The 23,186-nt window shown below is 41.6% G+C and overlaps 2 protein-coding genes across 2 annotated transcripts; one reads left to right on the top strand and one right to left on the bottom strand.

The window, feature by feature from the left end:
* Positions 1 to 1,263: 1,263 nt before the first annotated feature.
* lamtor3 (late endosomal/lysosomal adaptor, MAPK and MTOR activator 3) lies at positions 1,264 to 9,519 on the bottom strand. Its single transcript, XM_034563687.1, has 7 exons — positions 9,383 to 9,519; positions 9,113 to 9,156; positions 8,748 to 8,782; positions 8,590 to 8,648; positions 2,738 to 2,871; positions 2,397 to 2,460; positions 1,264 to 1,582 (listed from the first exon to the last, which is right to left on the bottom strand). Exons 2-7 carry the CDS (start codon positions 9,119 to 9,121, stop codon positions 1,509 to 1,511), a joined length of 375 nt encoding a protein of 124 aa, XP_034419578.1. The 5' UTR covers positions 9,122 to 9,156; positions 9,383 to 9,519; the 3' UTR covers positions 1,264 to 1,508.
* A 4,818-nt stretch (positions 9,520 to 14,337) lies between these two features.
* On the top strand, positions 14,338 to 20,045 carry LOC117751717 (protein YIPF7-like). The gene is made up of 6 exons (XM_034563686.1): positions 14,338 to 14,396; positions 16,726 to 16,836; positions 17,583 to 17,725; positions 17,890 to 18,035; positions 18,174 to 18,355; positions 19,380 to 20,045. The coding sequence occupies exons 2-6, from the start codon at positions 16,727 to 16,729 to the stop codon at positions 19,540 to 19,542; spliced, it is 744 nt and encodes a 247-aa protein (XP_034419577.1). The 5' UTR covers positions 14,338 to 14,396; position 16,726; the 3' UTR covers positions 19,543 to 20,045.
* The last annotated feature ends 3,141 nt before the right edge of the window (positions 20,046 to 23,186 follow it).

Below are 23,186 nucleotides of genomic sequence, written 5' to 3'. Positions count from 1 at the left end.
CTAGCACGCCCCCTTCATGGAGGCAGAGGTACTGTTTGACATGAAACCGCAGTGCAAAAGCAAACAGCAAGACTAAATAGGTTCTCCACATACGTGAAATACATAACCTATTCTATGGAAAGAAAAGACATACAATAAAAGTTTCTACAAATATTACAGTGGTGACAATGAGTAAGCAAAAGGCATGCGGTTAACCCAGTCTGAGATGAGGCACAGCTCGTCGCTGCCTCACCTTGTGCGTCTCTTCTGTTTAAACAGGACATGCGCACATTGTGATTATACAAATGCTTGAAATTATTGGAATTATACATAAATTACATTTATAGCACAAATCAGTATAGAAAAATGTATATTTATTGTGCATGGCTCCCCTGTCCCTTGAAGTTCAGAAATGGAATAATGTCTTATAAACATCAGTAACATCCTGTGACTTTGTGAGCTTGAAGTAAAGAGATACCCCTGATTAGTGATTGTACGACACACTTCTGAGGGCTCATGAGCAGGAATGATTATCAATGTCGAGTCTTTATTTTTCAAAACACTTTTCCTTCTTGGGATATTGGTGGTTGCGTGATATCTCGTGTCCTTTTCCCCACATGGTAAAGACAACTATATGAGGTCCAACTGGATTATGTTTCTGTAAAAATATATGGCGGTTACCTAGAATCTATGGAACCTACAAGTACGGATGAATGAAGCCTAAATAGCTGGCTCGGATGAGATATGCGGTCCGTTAACTTGGAGGCTCACTTCATTGTCAAACCTATTCAGATGAAAAATACACAATATGGAGGAGAAACAAATAAACTATAAATTAGTTCAAAGATCAAAATAAATGTCGTGCTCACCATCATGACTCCAAAGGGTACGTTTTCAATCAACGTTCAACATGTGCAGTGTTGAATATGTTGGTTGGGCACATATCTCTACACTGTCAATAAATGCCAAAAAGAAATCCTGCTTTGTTTCTTATTGAAGAACAATAAAGCAGGAAGAGCATCTCTGGTGATAAAAAAATATATATATATATATATATATATATATATGTACATAATTAAGCTACATAGTGAAGAATTTAGACACAATCTAATCAAATCTTGCAGATGAATTTAACTGATCTATGAAATACTTTTGGCTGCTAACATGAAATGCTTTACATGGGAGAGGCCTTCAGGCAAACCCTCCGACAAAGAAGGGCTGGGTTTTTGACCTTTACCTGAACAATGTTCTTGTTTATGAACAATGGGCAACAAGGAAACCACATAGGTGTTAAAAGAGACATTTATTCAGACATTAGAACTCTGATGAGAAGCACCTAATATCTACAGAAAATGGAAGAAAGCAAAGTCAACAGAACAAAAAGTGAACCGGAAAGTCCAAACATGTAAACAGATAAAGATGTGGTTACTTGAAACTGTAAAAACCACCAGACAGGTGTTCACACTGGCCCTCAATGCACCATTATGTGATCATGGGGTTGTGCTCAGGGTGGTCCTGTCCGTCAGAGCTTATGTCACCTCCACCACCTGCCTCAGCTCCTCTATTAGTGGAGCCAACTCCTTCTCCAGACTCATGATCAGCCCTGAGGACACACACAGTGGACCGGCATGAGGAGGCTCAGCATGTGCAACACATTCAACATCTCACAGTCATGAGCATATTATTAACTCCTCCAACTCCCTGACCTTTCCTCTAGCGCCACCATCCTGTTATTCAGTCCTGCTGGGATCATCAGCATGGTGGCAGTAAAGAAGAGTGCAGAGCTTTAGGCCTTTTGACCTCTACTTTCTCTGAATGCCACGACATTATACACAACATTTTACAAGAACAGATATTTGTCGATGATGTTCAATATCTGTAGAGCGGCTTATTTTGTCTGTGGGGAAGTAATGAGATGCGTGATCTTTGTATGCCTGAACTCTTTCCCCACAGCAGTAATGTCCAGTGAGCTGGGGGGGCGTGTTCCAAATGCTCAGTCTGTAACACACAGACTGGAAAACTACTCATTAAAACTAAACATTGATAACTGACAGAAAATGTGTTCTTATATGATGAATTGAAAAAAACTAGATAAAGTAAAAAAGAACCAATAATTGGCAGGTTGTAATAATTTGATTTAAATCTCCACAACAGTTAACACTTTAGTATTTGTGGAGAGATTATTTGTCACTGAAGATAGTCACAAAATATTATTCATATCGATGACAGAAGTATCTGCTTCAGGAGTGCTGCTTTTTAAAAGAGTATATTCATGTTCAGTACATGTTGATAGTGTCCCCCACACTGCTGCTGACTTCATGGAATACATTTCAAACAACAAATGGCATGGAAAGATAGATATTTGAAATTGGTTAAGTAATCCTCACAGTGGACACAGGACTACTAAAATATTGTACCTGTGTTGGAGTTGCTGCTGGCAATAAAACTGATGACCAGTGGTAACCGATTGAACTGCACAATCTGTTCAACACAGAGACAGCACACACGTGTGAGGGGGTTATTAGGCTCAACAGAAAACTCAAACATGAGGCAATCGTCACATGACTGGTGGCTTGGTGTGTCAGCACCATGTGGACAGAGGTTGAATGTTGGACTGAAGGCCTAAGAATCATCCAGCAGACAGTTGTAGTCTGGCTGATGTTGAAATACTCAGGGCAGTGGGAACAACACTGGACTTATTGGTTATATGCAAATAGAGCTCTATAGAAGAATCATGATCATCCTTCGGAGATATTACCTGGTAGGTGTTGTAGTAGCAGATGATGCTCTTGTTCTTGGAGAGGCCGAGCTTGCTGCCCTGATCTGTGGCCAGAGCAAAAGTGGACAAGAAGCCGGGTCTCAGAGCCTGGACCGGGGCGTGGTCATTGGCAACTGCAGACACACAGAGGCAACGCAATGTGACAACAGACGGACACTTCCAGACAACCATTCATTTCAAAATATATATAAAAAAATAAATATGTATAATGGAACTGTGCTGCTCACAACACTACACCTACACTTCTATTTAGTCGATATACCAGTGCAGACATGGGTGGGCATGATATATGACAGGAAAGAGATGTAGGATTTGGCCTCATCTAGCGGTGAGGTCGCAGATTACGACCAGTTGAAACGTCTTCTGTGGGTCAAGCGTATGGGAGAACTGCGGTGACCAACGTGAAAATGTGAAGAGTCAGATGCTGTTTGAGTACTGTAGGGTCATTCGGAGAATAGCAGAGCCAGTGTAGGCGAGTGGTGAAGCAAGAGAGAGCGGCGGTGAATTTAGTAGTGAGGTTAAAGAGTTAGTTTAGCAGCCAGGATTTCCAAAAGAATGTACAGAGGAAGTTGCGGTTTGTGCAGAAACAAATGCAGCAGCTCCTCAAGACCAACAGGTTTCCTGTGTTTTGTTTGTTTCCATCCCTGGAGACCAAAACATCGATGCTCCACCTGTTAGTTTGTGTGTTCCGGGCAGGTGGCAATTTCCAGTTCTGACGAGTGAAGCTGATGCAAAAGTGTCTTAAAAATTCTCTCTAGTGACCAGCAGGGGGCGACTCCTCTGGTTGTATAGAAGTCTATATAAAATGACTCTAGGGCTGCAACAACGAATCGATAAAATTGATTATTAAAATAGTTGGCAACGAATTGAATTATCAATATGTTGTGTCGACGCGGAGATGTTTGAGTATATATATTTTTTTTAAAGTTGAGTTGAGCACGGAGCCGGTAGAGCAAAGACCTTCGGAGAGACCAGTAACGTTGTGCGAGAACTAACTTATTTCCCGGTGGTGGACGGCTGTTTTTACGGAGACAAGCCTTGTTGTGGGATAAAGCAGAACTAGTGGTTATTTAGAACGGCGGAACGAGACAAGCCACGCCCCCTTTTCCTGCGGTTTATAGACAAGTGCGTCTTATTTATGTAAAAAAAAAAGATTTGTTTAAAAATTAGCAGGTGCGACCTATAGATAGGTGCGCTCTATAGTCCTGAATTTACGGTACATGTTACCTGTGCATTTTATTGCACAGTTCTGTTGAATAAAGGGTTGGAAATTAATGCTGTTTTTTTGTTTTGTTTTTTATCCGATTCATCGATTAATCGAACAAATAATGGACAGATTAATCGATTATTAAAATAATCGTTAGTTGCAGCCCTAAATGACTCTACTTCTCTCTTGATTTATTCCCTCAGTAAACATTGTAAACATGAGTTTATGATCTCAATCTCTAGTTTCAAGTCTTCAACACAGCATGATGTTCATTTAGTAAATTATGGTCCATTTGGAGTCAAACAGACTATAAAGCAGGGTATGCTTTAGGGTGGGGCTACAAGGTGATTGACAGGTCTCTACAGCTACCAGAGCTGCATACAGCGTCTCACGGTCACTCCTCCGCATTCCAAATATGGTAACTTCTGTTCTCAAGTTGTAAAAAGTCAAAATGGCGACAGACAAATCGAGGTTTCAAAAAGGGCAGTCCACAAACCAATGGGTGACATCACAAAGACTATGACTACTACCGTGTTGCATGAGGGTTACGCCCAATCACACGTAGCCCTAAAGCTTCCCGTGCTGATGACGACACAGTGGCTTCCCCCACTAAATTGTGTCTGATTAATGCACGTTCTGTAGCGAACAAGGCTCACAAGTCATAATTTGTATTTAATTCTTTCGGACTGAAACCTGGCAACGGAATATGGCTCCAGCTGACTAAAGTTGGTTGGCTAAAGACGTTTTATTGTGTCTTAATTTATCGGCCTCCCGGTGCAGTAGGTCGGTTTTTAATCAGAGTTCACAGACCTCCTGACCTCTATTATCAAGCTAGATGAAGTGCTACTGGTTGGTGATTTTTAAATCAATGATACACAAACCGTAAAGGCACTGAGTTCCTGAAAATTACTGAATCTATTAATTTCACACAACATGTTTCTGGCTCCAGTCACAGGGGTGATAACACCTTGGACCTTGTTTTCTCTCCGGGTCTAGATATTGATCATATCCGTTGTGAGGACCTACTGATCAGTGATCATCAATATATTTTCTTTGATCTTTCGGTAAATGCTGACTCCTTGTTTCTTAAACAAACATTCCACTCCTGCATTATTACTCAAGAGTACAGCTGATCTCTTCATTTTAGCTATGATTTTAACACAAATCTTAATGAAGTTGAATTTTCAATGCAGTCTTTTAATAAACATTGCTGGACAAAGTGGCATTTTTTAAGAAAAGGACTCGGGCTGCCGAAAACACTTCTCCATGGATGACAGACACCGTCTACTCTATGACGGAAGTGTCGCAGGACAGCTGTGGAAAGCCACTGGACTAGAAATGCATTGTACATATCTAAAAGGTCTCAAAGTTTCTTTTAATCTTGTAGTGAAGTAAGCTAGAACTGCTTACTTTGCTAACTTAATTTCTTCCTCAAAGATAAATCCTAAGATTTTGTTTAACACCATTGTTTCACCGTCAGTCTCTATATTACCATGCTTTTCTGTTGACTCTTTCCAGCCTATCAGCCTACAAGAGCTGATGGACGTATTTAGGAAATCAAAAACATCATCTTGACCTCTGGATGTTATACCATCCTCTCCATTTCAGAAAAACCTGCCAATTATTGGTCCTGCTATAATAATGATTTTTAATTCCTCGTTGTCTACAGGAAGTGCCCCCATTTCAAACATGCCACTATTCAGATGCTAAAAAGACAATGGCAGGGCAATCCTGCTTTGCCCATGAGCTGCAGGCCCAAATCAAAACGGCCTTCTCTGTCTAAAGTCTTAGAGAAGGTTGTGCCCAGCAAACTTACTGCTGCACTGGAGAATATGTTTGAAAAGTTCTCGGCAGTGTTTCGCAAACAACACTTGACTGAAACCGCTCTCCTGAGGGTTTCAAATGACTTAGTGGGCGACTGTGGCTCAGTGGAGAGCAGGGTCGGCCTTCAATCAGAGGATCGGCGGTCCGCTAGCCCATGCAGGTGTGTCCTTGTGCAAGCCACATAATCCCAAATTGCTCCCGTAGCTGTTCTACGGTGTACGATGATGACTGCTGATCTGCAGGTGGAACTTTAGCCCCTCCCATCAAAGAATGAATGGATGTGAATGATGTCATGTAGTGTTAAAGCACCTTGAGTGGTCAGAAGACTAGAAAAGCGATATACAAGTACAGGTCCATTTACCATTTATTCATGTCCTCTGACACAGGTGACTTTTCTGTTTTAGTGCTCCTCGACATCAGTTCTGCGTTTGACACCGTAGACCATAACATCCTGATTGAGCGGGTAAGTGATTGGGTGGGCATATCTGGAACAGGGTTGGAGTGGTTTTTATCTTACCTCGCTAACAGATGTTTGACTGTCTCTCCACCGTCTTGTGGTGCATCACAGGGCTCGGTTCTGGGGCCTTTTTTTATACTTGTTATCTTTGGGAAAGACCATTAAAACTTATGTCGCTTATCATTTATATGCAAATGATATCCAACTTCATCTTTCCTTCAAACCCAGTGAGGCCTTCAGGTTAACTAGGCTCCTTGATTGTGTCAATGCTATTACGAACTGTACAGCAGTAAATAGTTTACAACTGAATGCTAATAAGACTGAGGTTCTGGTTATTGCATCTGATGATGCTGTCCCTACGGTCAAGCAGAGCATTGGTTCACTCTCCTCTGATGTCCACCTCGACCTGTGTAATCTCAGGGTAATATTTGACCAATCCTTGTCGTTTGACCCCCATGTTAAGCAGCTGTCCAGATCTTGTTTCTTCCACCAAAGAAACATTGGCAAGCCGAGATCTGTATTATCAACAGCTGAATTAGATGATCATACATGCTGTTATCTCTTCTCGTATTGACTATTGTAATGCACTTTTCTCCTCGCTCTAACTCTGCGATTAACCGGTTGCAGGTAATCCAGATTTTCTGCTGCTACCAGATTACTGACATGGACAAATAGACAGTCTCGCATCACCCCTATACTCAGATCTCTTCACACAGAGAAGGTCTCACAGCAGTGCAATGAACATGACGTTATTATCAAGTAAGTCAATTATGTTAAAATAGCCATGTTAGAGTGGGAATGAGACAGTTATAAGTTGTTCAGGAGATTCTTCTCCAGTCAGATCATTCCATCAAAGTCCGCCAAAATCATCTTAACTCAGATGCAGAAAAATGAGTTCCCCTTATTATCAGGCTGCTCTAATAAGTCTCTTAAATCCCTCCAGTTAATCCAGAATGCTGCAGCTCATGTACTCAGAAAAACTAAGAAAAGAGATCACATAACTCCTGTATTAGCTGCTCTGCACAAAATCAAGAATCACATTTAAAATTCTTCTCCTCACCTACAAAGCATTGATTGGTGATGCACCATCATATCTTAAGCAGGTAGTACCATATTACCCCACTAGAGAGCGTATAGTACCATACTACCCACTAGAGAGCTTATGGTAGCATACGAGAGAGCTCATAGTACCATATTACCCCACTACCGAGTTTATAGTACCATATTACCCCACTAGAGAGCTTATAGTACCATACTACCCGACTAGAACTGTGACTCACAGGGTCGTACTTCAATCAGAGGATCGGCAATTCAATTCCCGGCTCCGCTAGCCCATGTCGATGTGTCCATGGGCAAGACACTTAACCCTACAATTGCTCCCGGAGCTGTGTCTACGGTGTGTGAATGTGTGTGAATGTTAGTTACTGCTGATGTGCAGGTGGAACATTAGCCCCTCCCATCAATGAATGAATGGGTGTGAATGATGTCATGTAGTGCTTTGAGTAGTCGGAAGACCTGAAAAGAGCTATAGAAGTACGGGTCAATTTACCATAGTACCCCACGAGAGAGCTTATAGTACCACATTAACCGACGAGAGAGCTTAAAGTACCATATTACCTCACTAGAAAGCTTATAGTACCATATTAACCCACTAGAGATCTTATAGTACCATATTGCCCCACTAGAGTTCATAGTACCATATTACCCCACTAGAAAGCTTATATAGATCCATATTACCCCAACAAATAGGTGCGCTCAATGAATGAAAGACTACGAATGTTGGCCCCTAGATATGCTGCTATAGGCCTAGACTGCTGGGGGACATCTTAGGATACACTGAGCTCCTCTCTCCTCTCCTCTTGTATGAATTCATGTCCCATCATTGCACATTACTAACTCTACTTCTTCCCAAGTTGTTGTGCTTTCTCGCCCCACAAGTTTACATGGATTGTCGTTTTATCTGGACCCTGCTCCTGCCCGACACATTCTGATACTATTATAATTAGTTGCATTTGTATTACTAATACCAATAATGCTTTTATTATCATCATGCTACTACATCCACTGCTGTTATTATTAGTAGTCATATGTTTTTGCTCTGCTTACTACTCTCATTATATGAAAAATGTATGTATGTATATATGTTTTATCACTCTAATGTTTTTTGGCGGGGAGTTTTTCCTGTTCTGATGAGGATGTCGTAGCCCTAACCCTCTGAGGCAAATTTGGGATTTTGGGTTATACAAAATGAATTGAATTGGTGGAAAATGGAGAGAAAAGGATACAGTATTTTGTCCAACATACAAGATGAGGAACGAAGGCTTCAGAAAAAAGCTTTCTTACCTTTGATAACTGGGACACCGTCCCTGTCTGTCACTACGATAGCATGAAGACCTTCAACACTAAAGGATAACACACAGTACGTTTTACAAAATAACTCACACAACATATTCTGTCAACTGTGAAGCTATTATTACAACATTATAATTAATCATACACACCTTTGCAGCTGTTTGTACAGATATCTCTTCAAATCCTGCAAAGATAAACAACTATTATATAAAAAAAGTTACAAAGGGTTCTACATGAGCGGCAGTCACCACCTGACTGACAAGCTAACGGTAGTGTTCTGTGTGTGAACCGAATGTTCAGAGCAGTTCATATGTCCGGATACCGTGTGGAGGACGTGAACGCAGCACAGAAAGCCAACAAGCTAACGCCATGTTGCACAAACTGTCCAAGTTTACATTCATACATGTCGCTTTTGACCTCGAGCTGCATGTTACATGCTCCTTTTTATTTAGCTTCAACGTTAAATAACGTGTGTTTTATCTGCGGGGACTCTTGACAGCCGGGCTATACTCACATCAGCCATGTTAGCCGATGTATGGTCGTGGTATCCAGGCCGCTCTGCGGGGAGAAATCTGCGTTAGCATAGTTTTACGTTATCACACGAGGGGTCCCTGAAGTGGATTAAAGCATGCTAACTAACCAGCACGATAACTGGGGATATGTTGCCGTCGGGTCTCTTACTTTAATAGAACAAGCTGAACTACTAGTTAACTGCTTATGTTAACCTAACGTATACATGTATAAAACAAGATCATTAATAAAAACATGAAATGGGTTAACATACCTTCTTTGAATACTGTTGAATATACTTTATATCCAGCTAATAGCTAGCTGTGTTACACACAAGAGGCAAAAACGGGCACGAGCAGAAAATCACATGACAGACTTGTTTTGTTTCCGGCTCCTGGAGAAGTGTTGAAGTAAGTCAATACTGCGCAACATTGCTGCAACGCATCGATCTGGCGCAGGGTTAAACGCATAGAAGGAGGTCGGTCCGTGTACGTTTTATTCGTTTGTTTTTTATGATTCATTCGAAAATACGGAAATACCGTGGTTTCTTCATAAATAAACCTGGATATGTTAGCAACAGTAGTGACTACAGGCAGTTTAATATTCATGTACACAGCAATAATCAACTTTTCAATTAATCGTTGTGTTTTTTAATGCAACACAGTTCCTAATATAGTTTAATCAAACTAATGTGTGTGTGTAGAGTTGTTGCTGTTAGCATCATATTTATATGTCCACCTCATTGTGATGTTTCTGAGTGAACACAATAGAGCCTGTATGAGACGCAGAGTAAAGGGTTTACCTTTCTACAACTAGATGGCAGTATACGTGTATGTAAACCATACATTTAGTTAAATTTACCAGTGTCTTTGTTAATTAACTAGGTTATTTATAGATGTATTTAATGCCGTTTATTTCCTCTGATATTTTATGTTCATGGTTAATTTTCTGCATAGTTATATACATCATGTATTTACTTGTTATATTTGTGTCATTTTAGAACCAAAAATCCCTACATGGAAGAGTGAGCATGTGTTGATCACAAGGCAATAAATATTGACAATTGAAAAATAAAGAGACAGTTGGTTTATTCTTATCAAGCAGCCTTCAGTGGACCGCTCTTCAGTTACCACACAGTCAGAGCACCACCTGTGCTTCACCTTTGACCTTCATTGCTACATCATCACTGTTACTGTCATCATCATCACCATCTAACCTGTTCTGTTCTGACTCTGCTGCCAGTGTCTTAGCCCCTCTGACTAAATCACATCATCCTAATATAGGACTTTGGTCTCGAGAAGGATTTAGCTCTGTGTTGTGTGTGAACACTGTTTGAGGAGTTGACTATATGAGTTATTGTATCAGACTGAAACATGGAGAGCACAACTACTCACATTTCTAAGATGCATCACATAGTTTATAGTAGTCAAATGATTGTTAGGCGTTGTTGCTTGTTTTTAGCTGTGTGTCTATATCTCTGCATGTACAGAATACAAGTCATATTCATTGTATTCACACACTTAAAGCTGATTCTGATTATATAAATAACAATATATTAATTTAGGTAGTTTGCTTTTCCTGTAAAACTGAGCAACAGAGCCATTGGGTTCCCCAGGTTACATGTCGGTCACTAACACATTTACATCAGCAGCTCATGACCTTTAGCTCAGCGCAGTAGCTCATGACCTTCCTTAGCTCAGAGCAGTATATTACGAACAAAGTGCAATGCAGATATAGTGTGCCGTGGTTATGTATAATATATATATAAACAGTATGTATGTACAGTAAAGTGCAAGTGTCTATATGTAAATAGGGGGGATGTCAATGTGGTGCAGAGTTGAGTGTGTTGACTACTGAGGGGAATAAACTGTTCCTGAGCCTGCTGGTCCTGGAACGGAGATTCTTGTAGTGCCTCCCAGAGGGAAGGAGGGCAAACAGTCTGTGGCTGGGGTGTGTGGGGTCCCTGACGACGCTGAGTGCCCTCCGCAGGCAGCGCTTGAGGTGGATGGACTCAATGTTAGGGAGTGAAGTCCCGGTGATGCGTTGGCCGATTTTAACCACCCTCTGCAGTAGTTTGCGGTCTGAAGCAGAGCAGTTCCCACACCAAACTGATGCAGTTTGTAAGGATGCTCTCGATGGTGCAGCGGTAGTTCACCAGGATTATATTCCTGTATTTGACTTGTATGGCTGTATCTCAATTCTTCGGATTCTTTCGTCTGCAGTTAATCTGCTCGCATGATTTACATCATCAAAATGTTGGCTTCCAAGAGCTGTTCCAAATCACAGCACTCGTCTGTCCACAAATGATTGTCATCAGTGAGGTGTCCACGGTCGGAGAGAGGACTGACTCCATTCTCTGTTTAAGTAGATTTCCTTTTCTTCAATAAACACGTCATAAAAACTATTGTTGAGGTATCTTGAAGGTCTTTTGGGGGATCTTAACTTTTGACATTTTGTCTTTTCTTTTACTTATTTTGACTTTATCCATTTCTATAAACCTTTTTTTTTCTTTTTATTGCAAAAAATAAATAAAACTGGTTTGAGTTTGTACATTCCGACCAAAGTCCAGTCTTGCTCATCTAAGAGTGTCTTTGTAGTCTCGTAAAGGTAAGAGAGATCTTCCTGGGTAAAGATCCAAAGGCTCCACCAGGCAGACAATTTTGAACAACGCTTACACCTGGGATAGACAGTTCAAAGATTAGATGGTCAGACCTCTCTTGATAAGGTTGTCATGAACATATAAGCTCCCAATCTCCCTCTTCCTATAGCTAGCTACTCGACTGATAAGTTAACCTAGCATGCACTAGCCTAGACAGCATGCTAGCGTCATCAGCATGTTAGCATCGATCGTTAGCTTGATATTATACATTACATTACATTACATTACATGTCATTTAGCTGACGCTTTTATCCAAAGCGACTTACAATAAGTGCATTAAACCATGAGTCCAAACTCAGAACAACAAGAATCAAGCAAGTACAATTTCTTCAATAATGTTAAACTACAGAATACTATCTGTAAGTGCCATTTAAGTGCTACTAAAGTGCTAAACAACAAAGTGCTATCGGTAAGGGACATTTAAGTGCTACTACGGCATTTAAGTGCTTATTATAACCATCACCTTGTACAATAGGCTATGTAGCCAAACCCAGACATACATTATACATCAAGTTAGTTGACATCTTTCACACTCAGATAAATATTTACCTTGACACTAAACTTGAAGAGCTGAAGACTGAACTCGTGAACTGTTTTTTGATTCGTGGAGAAAGTAGTTTGAGTATTTTAAATATGAAATTACTCCACTCTAAAGTATTTTGTTACAAATTATTTTTTATCGGCCCTATCAAATACTAATTACAAAATACTCAAAAGTAATTGAAATACGTATTTTAAATACACGTAATAAGAATACTGCACATCTCTGGAAGCAGGCATAAATCAGGAAGCAGAACTACAGCAGAAAGCAGGCCTACTGCAGCAGGCAAGACCACAATGCGGAGGCAGGTCTACAGCCGAAGGCAGGACTACGGCAGGAAGCAGGTCTACAGCAGAAGGCAGGACTACAGCAGGAAGCAGGTGTACAGCAGAAGGCAGGACTACAGCAGGAAGCAGGCCTACAGCAGGAAGCAGGCCTACAGCAGGAAGCAGGTCTACAGCAGAAGGCAGGACTACAGCAGGAAGTAGACCTACAGCAGGAGGCAGGAGTACAGTAAGAGGTAGAACTACCGCTGGACTGGGAATGACTTTAGTATTGTGACTCATTGGTGCAACTGCATCACCCAAAACACCAGCAAATGTCTTAGAATCCTAGTATTTGTTATTGGTGCACAGGGCAGTTAACAACTCATTTATTTATTCTACAAAAAAAAAAAAAAAATTCTGCATTCCAGTCTTATTAGAGGGTTGTTACGGCAATTCATTAAAAATATATATTTGAAAATTATCTGTCCTCTTTTGACGATGGTTGTTTTAAAACACCAAGGAAAGACAATAACCTTCGATGGTTTAGTTTAGTTTGATCTTTTATTTGGTAATAATAGAATAGAGAGTTCTGAGTAGTTGTAATATCCATCCATCCATCCATCCATTATCAACAGCTTATCCGGGGTCGGGTCGCGGTGGCAGCAGGTTCAGCAGGCCGACCCAGGCTTCCCTCTCACCCGCAACACTTTCCAGCACATTCTGGGGGATCCCGAGGCGTTCCAAGGCCAGCCGGGAGATATAATCCCTCCACGTGTGTTCCCCGGGGCCTCCTACTAGTTGGACGTGCCCGGAAAACCTCTAATGGGAGGCCAGGAGGCATCCTGACTAGATGCCCGAACCACCTCAGCTGACTCCTTTCGACACGAAGGAGCAGCGACTCGACTCCAAGCTCCCCACTGATGTCCGAGCTCCTTACCCTATCTCTAAGGCTGAGCCAGGCCACCCTACGGAGGAAGCTCATTTCGGCCGCTTGTATCCGAGATCTCGTTCTTTCGGTCACGACCCAGAGTTCGTTACCATAGGTGAGGGTTGGAACGTAGACCGACCAGTAAATGGAGAGCTTTGCCTTCCGGCTCAGCTCCCTCTTCACCAAGACGGACCGGTACAGCGCCTGTTTTACTGCTGCAGCCGCACCGATCCGCCTGTCGATCTCCCGCTCCACCTTACCCTCACTCGTGAACAAGACCCCGAGATACTTGAACTCCTTCGCTTGGGGTAGGCAGTTTGCCCCCACCTGGAGGGAGCAATCCGCCGGTTTCCGGCAGAACACCATGGCCTCAGATTTGGAGGTGCTAACTCTCATCCCTGCCGCTTCGCACTCGGCTGCAAAACGCCCCAGTGAATGCTGGAGGTCACGGTCCGAGGAGGCAAACAGGACCACATCATCCGCAAACAGCAGAGAGGCGATCCCGAGACTCCCAAACCGGATCCTCTCCGCCCCCTGGCTGCGCCTAGATATCCTGTCCATGAAGGTCACGAACAGGACCGGTGATAAAGGGCAGCCCTGGCGGAGGCCAACACCCACCGGGAACGTGTCTGACTTACTACCGAGGAGACGAACACAGCTCCTACTGCAGGCGTACAGAGACCGGATGGCCCGTGCCAACGGGTCCGGCACCCCATACTCCCGCAGCTCCCCCCACAAAACCCCCCTTGTCATATCCCTGAGACCAAATCTAAATATAGGCAACTATTAATAGAACATCTGAGCAGACTGGGCTTCACACATTCTCTGCCCTGACAACACCACACTACTCTGTGAAGTGGCTGGAAGGAAGCACTGTACGGTACACTCAAACAGGTGAGTTTATTGGCAAAAGACAAGCTGTTCATTATGAACCCTCAAATATGTACAGAAGAATGCGAATAATTCAAAGAACATATTTTGACAGTTATATTGCTGATCAGTGGTTCTCAAACTGACCAGAGCAGAATATGAGGATTGCAACTTAAGTTGAATAGATCTTTTTCCACAGCAGACGTTGTTGACTTCTCAGTCACAGTTAACACAAATAACATCATCATTTGCTGCATTGCATTGTAACAAGAAAGAATGTGAAAAGGTGCATAAAATCTAATTTATTCATTTTAGGAACGATAAAGAAACACGGTTGTGCCGATGCCAACAAAACTAACAAGAATTATTCAGAAAGTAAACAAAAATGTTGGACTGATGGACTAATTAGAATGAAGCCTATCTTGTTCTCGATAGTTAATTCATACAGTAATTTTTGGGGACCAGACAGTAAAACTGAACATCTATGTTGTGTTATTGTTGACCTTTCTGAATGAATGCATCAGTAGCCTATTACACTGTTGCTAAGGAAAGCAGCAATAAGAAGAAAGAGCATGGAAGTTATTCAAATAACCAATACAATATAATAGATAAATAGCTGTTCAGTGACAACTATATAAGGCAGAATAACTGAGAACTGGTATGCTGCTGAGGATCCCTTTATCAGGATTAGATATCATGTGTACAGAATGAACAACATAACGGAGTTACAGCACATTCAATGAATATGACAGAAATTATTCATATAATGAGAGTAGTAGGCATGATGAAAAAAAACAAACAGCAACAGTGGATGTAATAGAATAATAATGATAATTAAAGCTGCGAGCAGCAGTGAACGGGTCCTCGCTCACCCGCGCCAGTCGGGGGCGCCGGCGGGACGCCGACCCGCTCAGCCGAGAATGCGGGGCCGCCGGTCGTGCGTTTTACCGTTTGTCGCGTAACCCCGATATTCTTTTTCCAGTAGGTGGCGCGTCGACTGCGAGTGGAAATAAGCTTGTCGATATCCTTAGGCCGCGACTTGTAATGAGCACGACGAGCTTGGGGCAGATTAGAGCAAGTCTAGTTGAGCCAGCAGGTGGCGCTCTGACTACGACTGAAATTAGACTTGTCGATATCCTCAGGCCGTGACATGTAACAAGCACGACAAGTTTGGGGCAGATTAAAGCAAGTCCAGTTGAGCCAGCAGGTGGCGCTCTGACTACGACTGAAATTAGACTTGTCGATATCCTCAGGCCGTGACATGTAACAAGCACGACAAGTTTGGGGCAGATTAAAGCAAGTCCAGTTGAGCCAGCAGGTGGCGCTCTGACTACGACTGAAATTAGACATGTCGATATCCTCAGGCCGTGACATGTAACAAGCATGACAAGTTTGGGGCCGACCCGCACGGCCGAGAACGCGGGGCCGCCGGTCGTACGTTTTACCGTTTGTCGCGTAACCCCCGAAAAAAAAATATGGCCTGGATTTGAACACACAACTCCCACACTAAAGGCATGTGTTTTATCTGACTGTGCAACCAATTTTATGAAAATCTGTTGATCGGAACTCATATAGCTAGAAAATATTAGTGTCTAAAACTTGTCATTTTATTTTGTTCTTACCTTTTGTAAGACAATATGCGTGTTTTATTGTCTTCTGCAGGAGCAAATAAATGCTGGAAAATAAATCATCCGAGTAAACTTCTTCCCTGCCCAATACAAATCTGTTACATATATAAATATATAGGTACAGATTATTTATATATTGTGTCTATAAATATATAGTTTATATTCAAAACAAATATGTATTTAATATATATATATAAGCTCTCTAGTGGGGTAATATGGTACTATGAGCTCTCTAGTGGGGTAATATGGTACTATTAGCTTTAGTGGAGCAATATGGTACTACAAGCTTCTTAAGATATGATGCTGCATCACCAATCAAGGCTTTGTAGGTGAGGAGAAGAATTTTAAATGTGATTCTTGATTTTACAGGGAGCCAGTGCAGAACAGCTAATACAGGAGTAATGTGATCTATTTTCTTAGTTTGTGTGAGTACACGAGCTGCAGCATTCTGGATTAACTGGAGAGACTTAAGAGACTTATTAGAGCAGCCTGATAATAAGGAATTGCAATAATCTCACACATTTTTCTGCGTCGCTTTGAGACAAGATGTGCCTGATTTTGAACTGTTACGTAGGTAACATAACATTATTCACATGAAGATGGTCGACAAGGCATTAATAAAGCATCTCTGTTTTTCTAGCAAATATAATGGAGTGCTGCTTTTTTGTTTCTAGTGAACAGTTGCATTGTGTGTTATTTTGTCTTGACTTTGTTTATCTGATTAGCATGGGGGACCTTCAGCAATTGGAGCAGGACTTCTACCAGACAAGATATTACATAGATGACCTGGGTCACACCGCGGCCCACTACGATACCTACGATTCCACAAACGATGTGTAAGTATTCCGACTTTTGAGGATAGCTATCTTTCACACTCTTCCACGGTGTGGAACTAGGTGCTGTAATATATCAAGACACAAGGCAACAAATAAGACTGCAAAATGTAACATGTTTGTAGACCTCAAGGATTTCTTTTGTGAGAAACCCTGAGAGTAAACAGAAACTTTGTTTCGCCACACAGCATGTACTGTATTTCCAGAATCCTCAAAGACTTCTCAGGATCTCATCACGCACAATGAAAAAACATTTGAACTCATTTCCCAAGCTGCGCCTCTTCTCGGTAAAGTTCCTCTGACAAGCCCCCTTGATTTGTCGCTCCTTGAGATGTATTTTTGAAATAGTGACACCCTAGAAGATGAAGTGCTGAGATTAATTTAAGTGTCACAAGCCAGAGTGAAGAGATGAGGAGAAGAGGAGGTACAACATTGGGAAATGAGAAAGGCCAAATGCCATTCTCATTTGGGTTGTTGAAAGGCATTATGGGATATGTAAGGCACAAACTTAAGTAAAAGTAGGTGTGGCAGGTTTTGGAAAAGCGTTTACTGCAAAACATTTAAGTTTTTACACCAAATAAATCCTTTATTGATTTGAACATTACTGATCGATGACACAGAGAACCTAGGGACTATTTGCTGATAGATTTTGCCACTTTGAAAGCATATGCAGAATTATTCTAATATTTCTACTTTTAGACTCTTTTAGGAAGGGTTCATATCAAATCTTTTCTTGCGATATTTTTCAGTGGAGCACAAGCTTTTGTGTCAGGGGCTCTGGATCCCTTCATGGAGCAGTACACCGGACAATTCTTCCAACCTGAAATGCTTTCTGGGACTGTTGTAAACCCAGGAACAGATTATTCTGAAGAGGAACCTACGCTTCTTGAGGGTGAAAATGATCTGCATTTGAACCAATCTATGTTTTCTTTGGATCATTATAACTACCTATGTAGCAAACAATTGTCCATTCATAGGGAGATCATATGCCATGACTCCTGGAAACAGCGGGGGAATCAACTAATTACTGAAAACAACATTTGTGTTCCTGTCTAGAGCTTGGCATCAATTTTGATCATATCTGGCAGAAGACACTGACCGTGTTAAATCCTTTTAAGCCTGCAGATGGCAGCATTATGAATGAGACTGATCTAACCGGTCCCATCCTCTTCTGCGTTGGACTGGGGGTCACTTTAATGATGGTGAGCTACTAGCATAGCTTATCTCAACCCAGTATAATGCCATTACTAGGAATACTATTCAGCATTCGCTGCTGTATGATATGTACAGTATTGAGATTTAACAAGTGCCTGCTTATTTCTTTATTCTCATATATTCAGGCCGGTAAAGCCCACTTTGGTTATGTGTATGGGATCAGTGCTACAGCCTGTATTGTGATGTACATTCTGCTGAGTCTGATGAGTTCTCTGGCAGTGTCTTATGGCTGTGTGGCCAGTGTCCTGGGCTACTGCCTCCTGCCCATGGTGGCCCTCTCTACATTCGCTGTCTTCTACTCTTTGCAGTAAGTCCATTCAGTGGTTGTGTATTATTATACCATTTATATTTATGACTTGGATGTTAAAACTCAAAAGAGTTTAGCATGGAGGGTGGTTGTCAAATTTGTTGGTAGAAACAGGAAATCTAGTTGTAAGGGTACTGTGTTGAGCAAAGCACTTACAGTGTCTCTAAGGTGCTGTACAATGTACAGCTCAGAGATCAAATCTCTAACTTCTATTAACACAATAGGTGGAATATCAGCTTTTGAAAGGCACTCCTGTAACTGTGTTCTTGTAAAATTACATTGGTCACACACGGTGCAGTAAAGAACTAAACAAAGAGCAGAAGTCGCTAAATTCATCCAAAATTGACAACAAATTGTAAACTTAATTGATTTATACTGGAGTATGTTTATTTTTAGCTTCACAAAATTAAAAGCTCAGTGATTGAATGTGTAGAGTGTAACCTAAAAGCTTTTCTTTTGGGTTAGTGTTGTTTAGTTGGTTTGTGTACAACCATGTGTACAACTAATAAAGCTGCCTGTGAACAGGAAAGTGTGTTGCAAACTGCCGTAAATACTACATTTGATGCACATATTTCAAATAAGATGTCTACATGCCCAAATAATGCTCCTTAAACCAGATTAATATAGGCATATCACCTTCTGAAAACGCTCCATATGGAATAATGTTTCATTTGGAATATCAAAATGGAATTGGTTGTTTACATGACCCGCATGAAATTCGGAATGTTGTTAAATAGTGTGCATGTAAACGCAGTTAGTGTCTGTGGGGAAATTAATGGGACTTTTACCTCTGTAATCACAGCCACCTGTAATAGCTGCTCCCACTTTAATGCGTTCAGCTGCTGACACGGATACCACCATTTAACTTTGTCAAGCATCATCCCCAACTGAGAGAATGAGCACGTTAATGATCTGTTTTAATTCGGACCGACAAAGAGACGGTCAGATGTCACAAACATGCAGGACTCATGCAGAGTTAAAAGTTGACTTTCATGCTTCAAATCCCTCTTTGTTGTTTTCACAGAGGCATCCTGGGTACAGTTCTGGCCTTGTTCGGAATTGGTTGGTGTAGTCTCTCTGCCTCCAAGATCTTCATCTCCACTCTGGCTATGGAGGGCCAACAGCTGCTTGTGGCGTACCCATGTGCCCTGCTCTATGGGCTCTTTGCATTAGTCACTGTATTCTAATAATCACCAGAATAAACCAGGAGGAACATCTTTATGATTCAAGCAACAACATTTTTTATTTGTAGCAGTAACGTCAAAATGAGGAAATGTTCTTTGTCCCCGTCTATTTGAGTGCTTAGGGAATTTAGGGAACCCGGTGCCTTATTTCATTACAGAGTGTGGCAGGCTGGTGAAATCGCCATGAGACCTCTTGAGTACTGTTACAAAGAAAACTCTCCACACTCTGGACATTAAATAAGTGATTGCATTTTCATCACTTTGGACTACTGAAGCATTATCATTTACTGAGCTTTGAGGATTTTTTTCAGCATTTTCAAATTGGGTCCAGGTTTATGAAATTTGAAATGGAGCTTCAGCTCTGGCCGGAGTGGTTTCATTGTGTTGTTTTATTTAGTGAAGCTTTATTTAATACTTACATAGCAGATATTTGATCTAAAACAAGACCTTGCATGGCATTCATTCTATCATCACATATGTTGATGAATAAATATTTATACATGTAATAACATGTACAGTGTACAGTGACATTTCAAGGTGTCAGCTTTCCTTAATCTTTTCCTCACAGTTTGGATCCAGCCTGCATTTTGAATAGCAACTCAGTCAGTCAGAAGGGCGTTATCAGCTGTAACCGAAAAACAAGCTGGATTATGATGTTTGTCATTTAGAATGATTAATTGATTGAAGTGTCCACAGTGTGGGAACACCATACATGGAGTTATAGATGGGGGTGCACAGTCATTTATTTTACATTCGGTTTTGGGAGAACGCAGTTTCTTCTGTAAATTCACCCAGAGTTCTCAAAGAAATCAATCCCTGTTATTACAGTAGAGGGAACTACAACATCGCATTTGCAATGTTAAACCATTCTCACGGACTGAATGAGGACACATTCCGCTTTAGTCCCACATGTTTTGTGGATTCATGAACTGAGAAAGTTGTAAATGCAACAGAAAGTTTGTTTTACTTCTTGTTTTTGAAGTCTTTTCCAACCCACTGCTTTGTCATTTGCAGTGGCGGGCCGTGCATTTTGGACCCCAAAAAAAAAGCAGTGAACTCACTTAAAAACAAAGTCCATTCTCCTGTCTTTGCGAAGAAAGAGTTCGATGACGCGGTTGTAAAGTGTATCAGTGCGCCGCAGCTCCACCAACAGGTCCATCTCAATGGCCATGGACGCCAGCCGAGCCTCCCCAGTTGCGTTTCTGGAGTACGTTTTGATGCGTTTTAAGGCTGAGAATGTCCGCTCCACAGTGGCAGTAAACACCAAGACGCTCAGTCGCAAATAAAAGGCATTCAATACAGTTTGCAACTCTTCTCCGATGCTGTCATCCAGGAATATCGTTCATAGTTGGCGAACTGAAAGTGACGCATAAATGTTTTTTCTTGCTGGGTCAAGGCTGTTAGCTGTGGGGTAGGGCGGCCATATGCTACGATTTCCTGCTTTTCCTCAAACGTCCTCCTTGAGAATGGCGTTGGAAGTAAATCTGCCACCAAGTCCGGTTCTACTACTCCTCCTTCAGCCATAGATGAAAGAACTAACATACTATAAAGTCAATTTCATGTTATTGAAACAACAGTTTCAATAACATGAACCGTGCTATAGTTTTCTGTTAGACGACGAGTCACGGTAACCGATTGACCAATAACAGCGCATGTTAATGGTCATGCGGGCCGTGTGACCAATCACACGTCCAGGCTTCTAGAAGACTCTCTCAACTATTTTAAACGGGCTTCTTCAATATGCAAGACGAGCCCGTTTAAAATAGTTGGAAGACAAACCCGTTAAAAATAGTTGAGATAGTTTCTAGAAGCCTGGATGTGTGATTGGTCACACGGCCCGCGTGACCATTAACATGCGATGTGATTGGATAATGATGCTGTTAAGCAGCTACCTATGCATGAGGAATACCAGAGGCCTGAAGCAGAGGAACACATGAGACTCCTGTCTGTGCAATGAGAAAATAAGCTAATAGGGAAAAATAATTATAATACATGTAGTGTATTTGTGAAAAACAATTACATTATAAAATAGATATAACTAGAATGATGGCCCTGACGGCAAACTTTGGTTTGCTGCAGAAATACTGCTGTATTAGTCACATTGTCCTGGAGAACAAGGTGTGTGTGTGTGAACTGTGGAACTTTCAGAGGAAGAAAAGGAACTCATTTTTCACACAGCCTCCATGATGTATGAGGGTCCGAGCAGACTCTGACAACCGCAGTCAGTGATGTTCTGCAGACAACTTTCTTTAAGAGCTGGGAGAGTGAAAAGGGGGGCGCAAATGTCGACACAATTCACTGTGATATTAACAACGGGTAACTTTTAAAGGTCCCAGTCCAATCAAGCAGGTGGATCCAGTCCCTCAGGTGGTGTTTGAGCTGAAAGGGTCGAATACAAAGCCATTATATCTTTTGGCTCTGTGGTTCTGCTTCGGAGGCCCCAAGACTGAGCTCCATCACAGAAACACTGCTCATTCACTCATGCTGTTTTGCTGAAGGATGGCAACATTGTTTTTGATATCATTCAAGCTACAAGGCAAAATGTTCATGCAGAAACAAAAAACAATTCTTAAAATACCCGTAATGAATTAAATCCCCTTTATAAAGTTGTTTGTTATGGCAAAAAGAGATCCATTAATCAGACAGGTTGGTAAAAAACTGTTTAGTCAAAGCTATTTGAAAAAGAAAACAAAGCTGACCAGTGGAATGATTCCTGCAGCAATGCAGGATAGTGGTGTGTATGGTGGACCTGGATTTACACCCTGTCATTTTTCTAATATCATCATTAGAGGGTTGATGTAACCACAAATTGATTTTACAGCTTTAGAAGGTACATCCAAACAGTTCCGGTAACAGCTGTGAACGTCAGTACATGCTGCGGTACTTCACAGAATACTTTTTTGACTTTCAAAGGACCTCCGATCAGGCTGTAACCCTTTGATGGTTCTAACCTAGACCTGACCCTTTAACCTAAACCACAACATAACCCTTTAATTGTTCAATTCCGCTTGAGGCCTTGTAACAGAGGAAACATGCAGCATTCTTTATCCTACATTTACAGTCTGACTTAGAGAAAAGAATACTCTTTGCTGAAGTGCTAGCATAAACCAAAGAGCGTGTTCATATTCGTGAGAATACACAGACCCCTGTCCAGAGAGAATATATGTGAGGGAACATGTGTGCATGTTTGACAGACAGTGGAGGGAAAGGGAAGGACAGCCCCGAGGAGCAGGCCCAGACTTTCTTCTCCTGACTGTTAGGACTGGTTAAAGCAAACAAATCCCACTGGCCAAGCGGTAGGCTGAAGGCAAGCGCTCCCCGGGCCCCAAGTAACTCTCCTGGTACTCCACACTAAACTCCTCCAGATGATTGATGGGCTCTCTCCTCTCAGTCTCACTCCTGCTAACCTTTTATTCACCAGAGCACGGGCTGGCGGGGATCTCTGCTTGATGACCCATCATTAACCAAGCATTGCACATGTCAAATAACTGATTCAGTCAACAATCAGCCGCAAGTAAGGCCCGCTTAAACTTTAAACGTCTATTCTCAGCATTAGTTTTATAAAGTGTATTTGTATCAATTGCATTATTATTAGATTCTGTTTGGAATAAGTTGATTCCCTGAATCTGAAGTGTGGCCATCTTAAT

Source organism: Cyclopterus lumpus, chromosome 22 (assembly GCF_009769545.1).
Source record: "Cyclopterus lumpus isolate fCycLum1 chromosome 22, fCycLum1.pri, whole genome shotgun sequence".
Taxonomy (NCBI): domain Eukaryota; kingdom Metazoa; phylum Chordata; class Actinopteri; order Perciformes; family Cyclopteridae; genus Cyclopterus; species Cyclopterus lumpus.
The sequence above is the reverse complement of the archived record's forward strand: the minus strand, read 5'-3'. Positions and strand labels throughout refer to the sequence as shown.

Bases quoted from the DNA above. Each gene is read 5' to 3' on its own strand.
- lamtor3 (XM_034563687.1), bottom strand. The intron at 2,461-2,737 runs GTAATATCTCCG...TGTGTTGAACAG, and splicing joins GCTACTACAACACCTACCAG to ATTGTGCAGTTCAATCGGTT. The intron at 1,583-2,396 runs GTACAATATTTT...GTGTGTCCTCAG, and splicing joins CAGCAGCAACTCCAACACAG to GGCTGATCATGAGTCTGGAG.
- LOC117751717 (XM_034563686.1), top strand. From the start codon at position 16,727: ATGGGGGACCTTCAGCAATTGGAGCAGGACTTCTACCAGACAAGATAT. The intron at 17,726-17,889 runs GTGAAAATGATC...GTTCCTGTCTAG, and splicing joins GGAACCTACGCTTCTTGAGG to AGCTTGGCATCAATTTTGAT. The intron at 18,356-19,379 runs GTAAGTCCATTC...TTGTTTTCACAG, and splicing joins GCTGTCTTCTACTCTTTGCA to AGGCATCCTGGGTACAGTTC.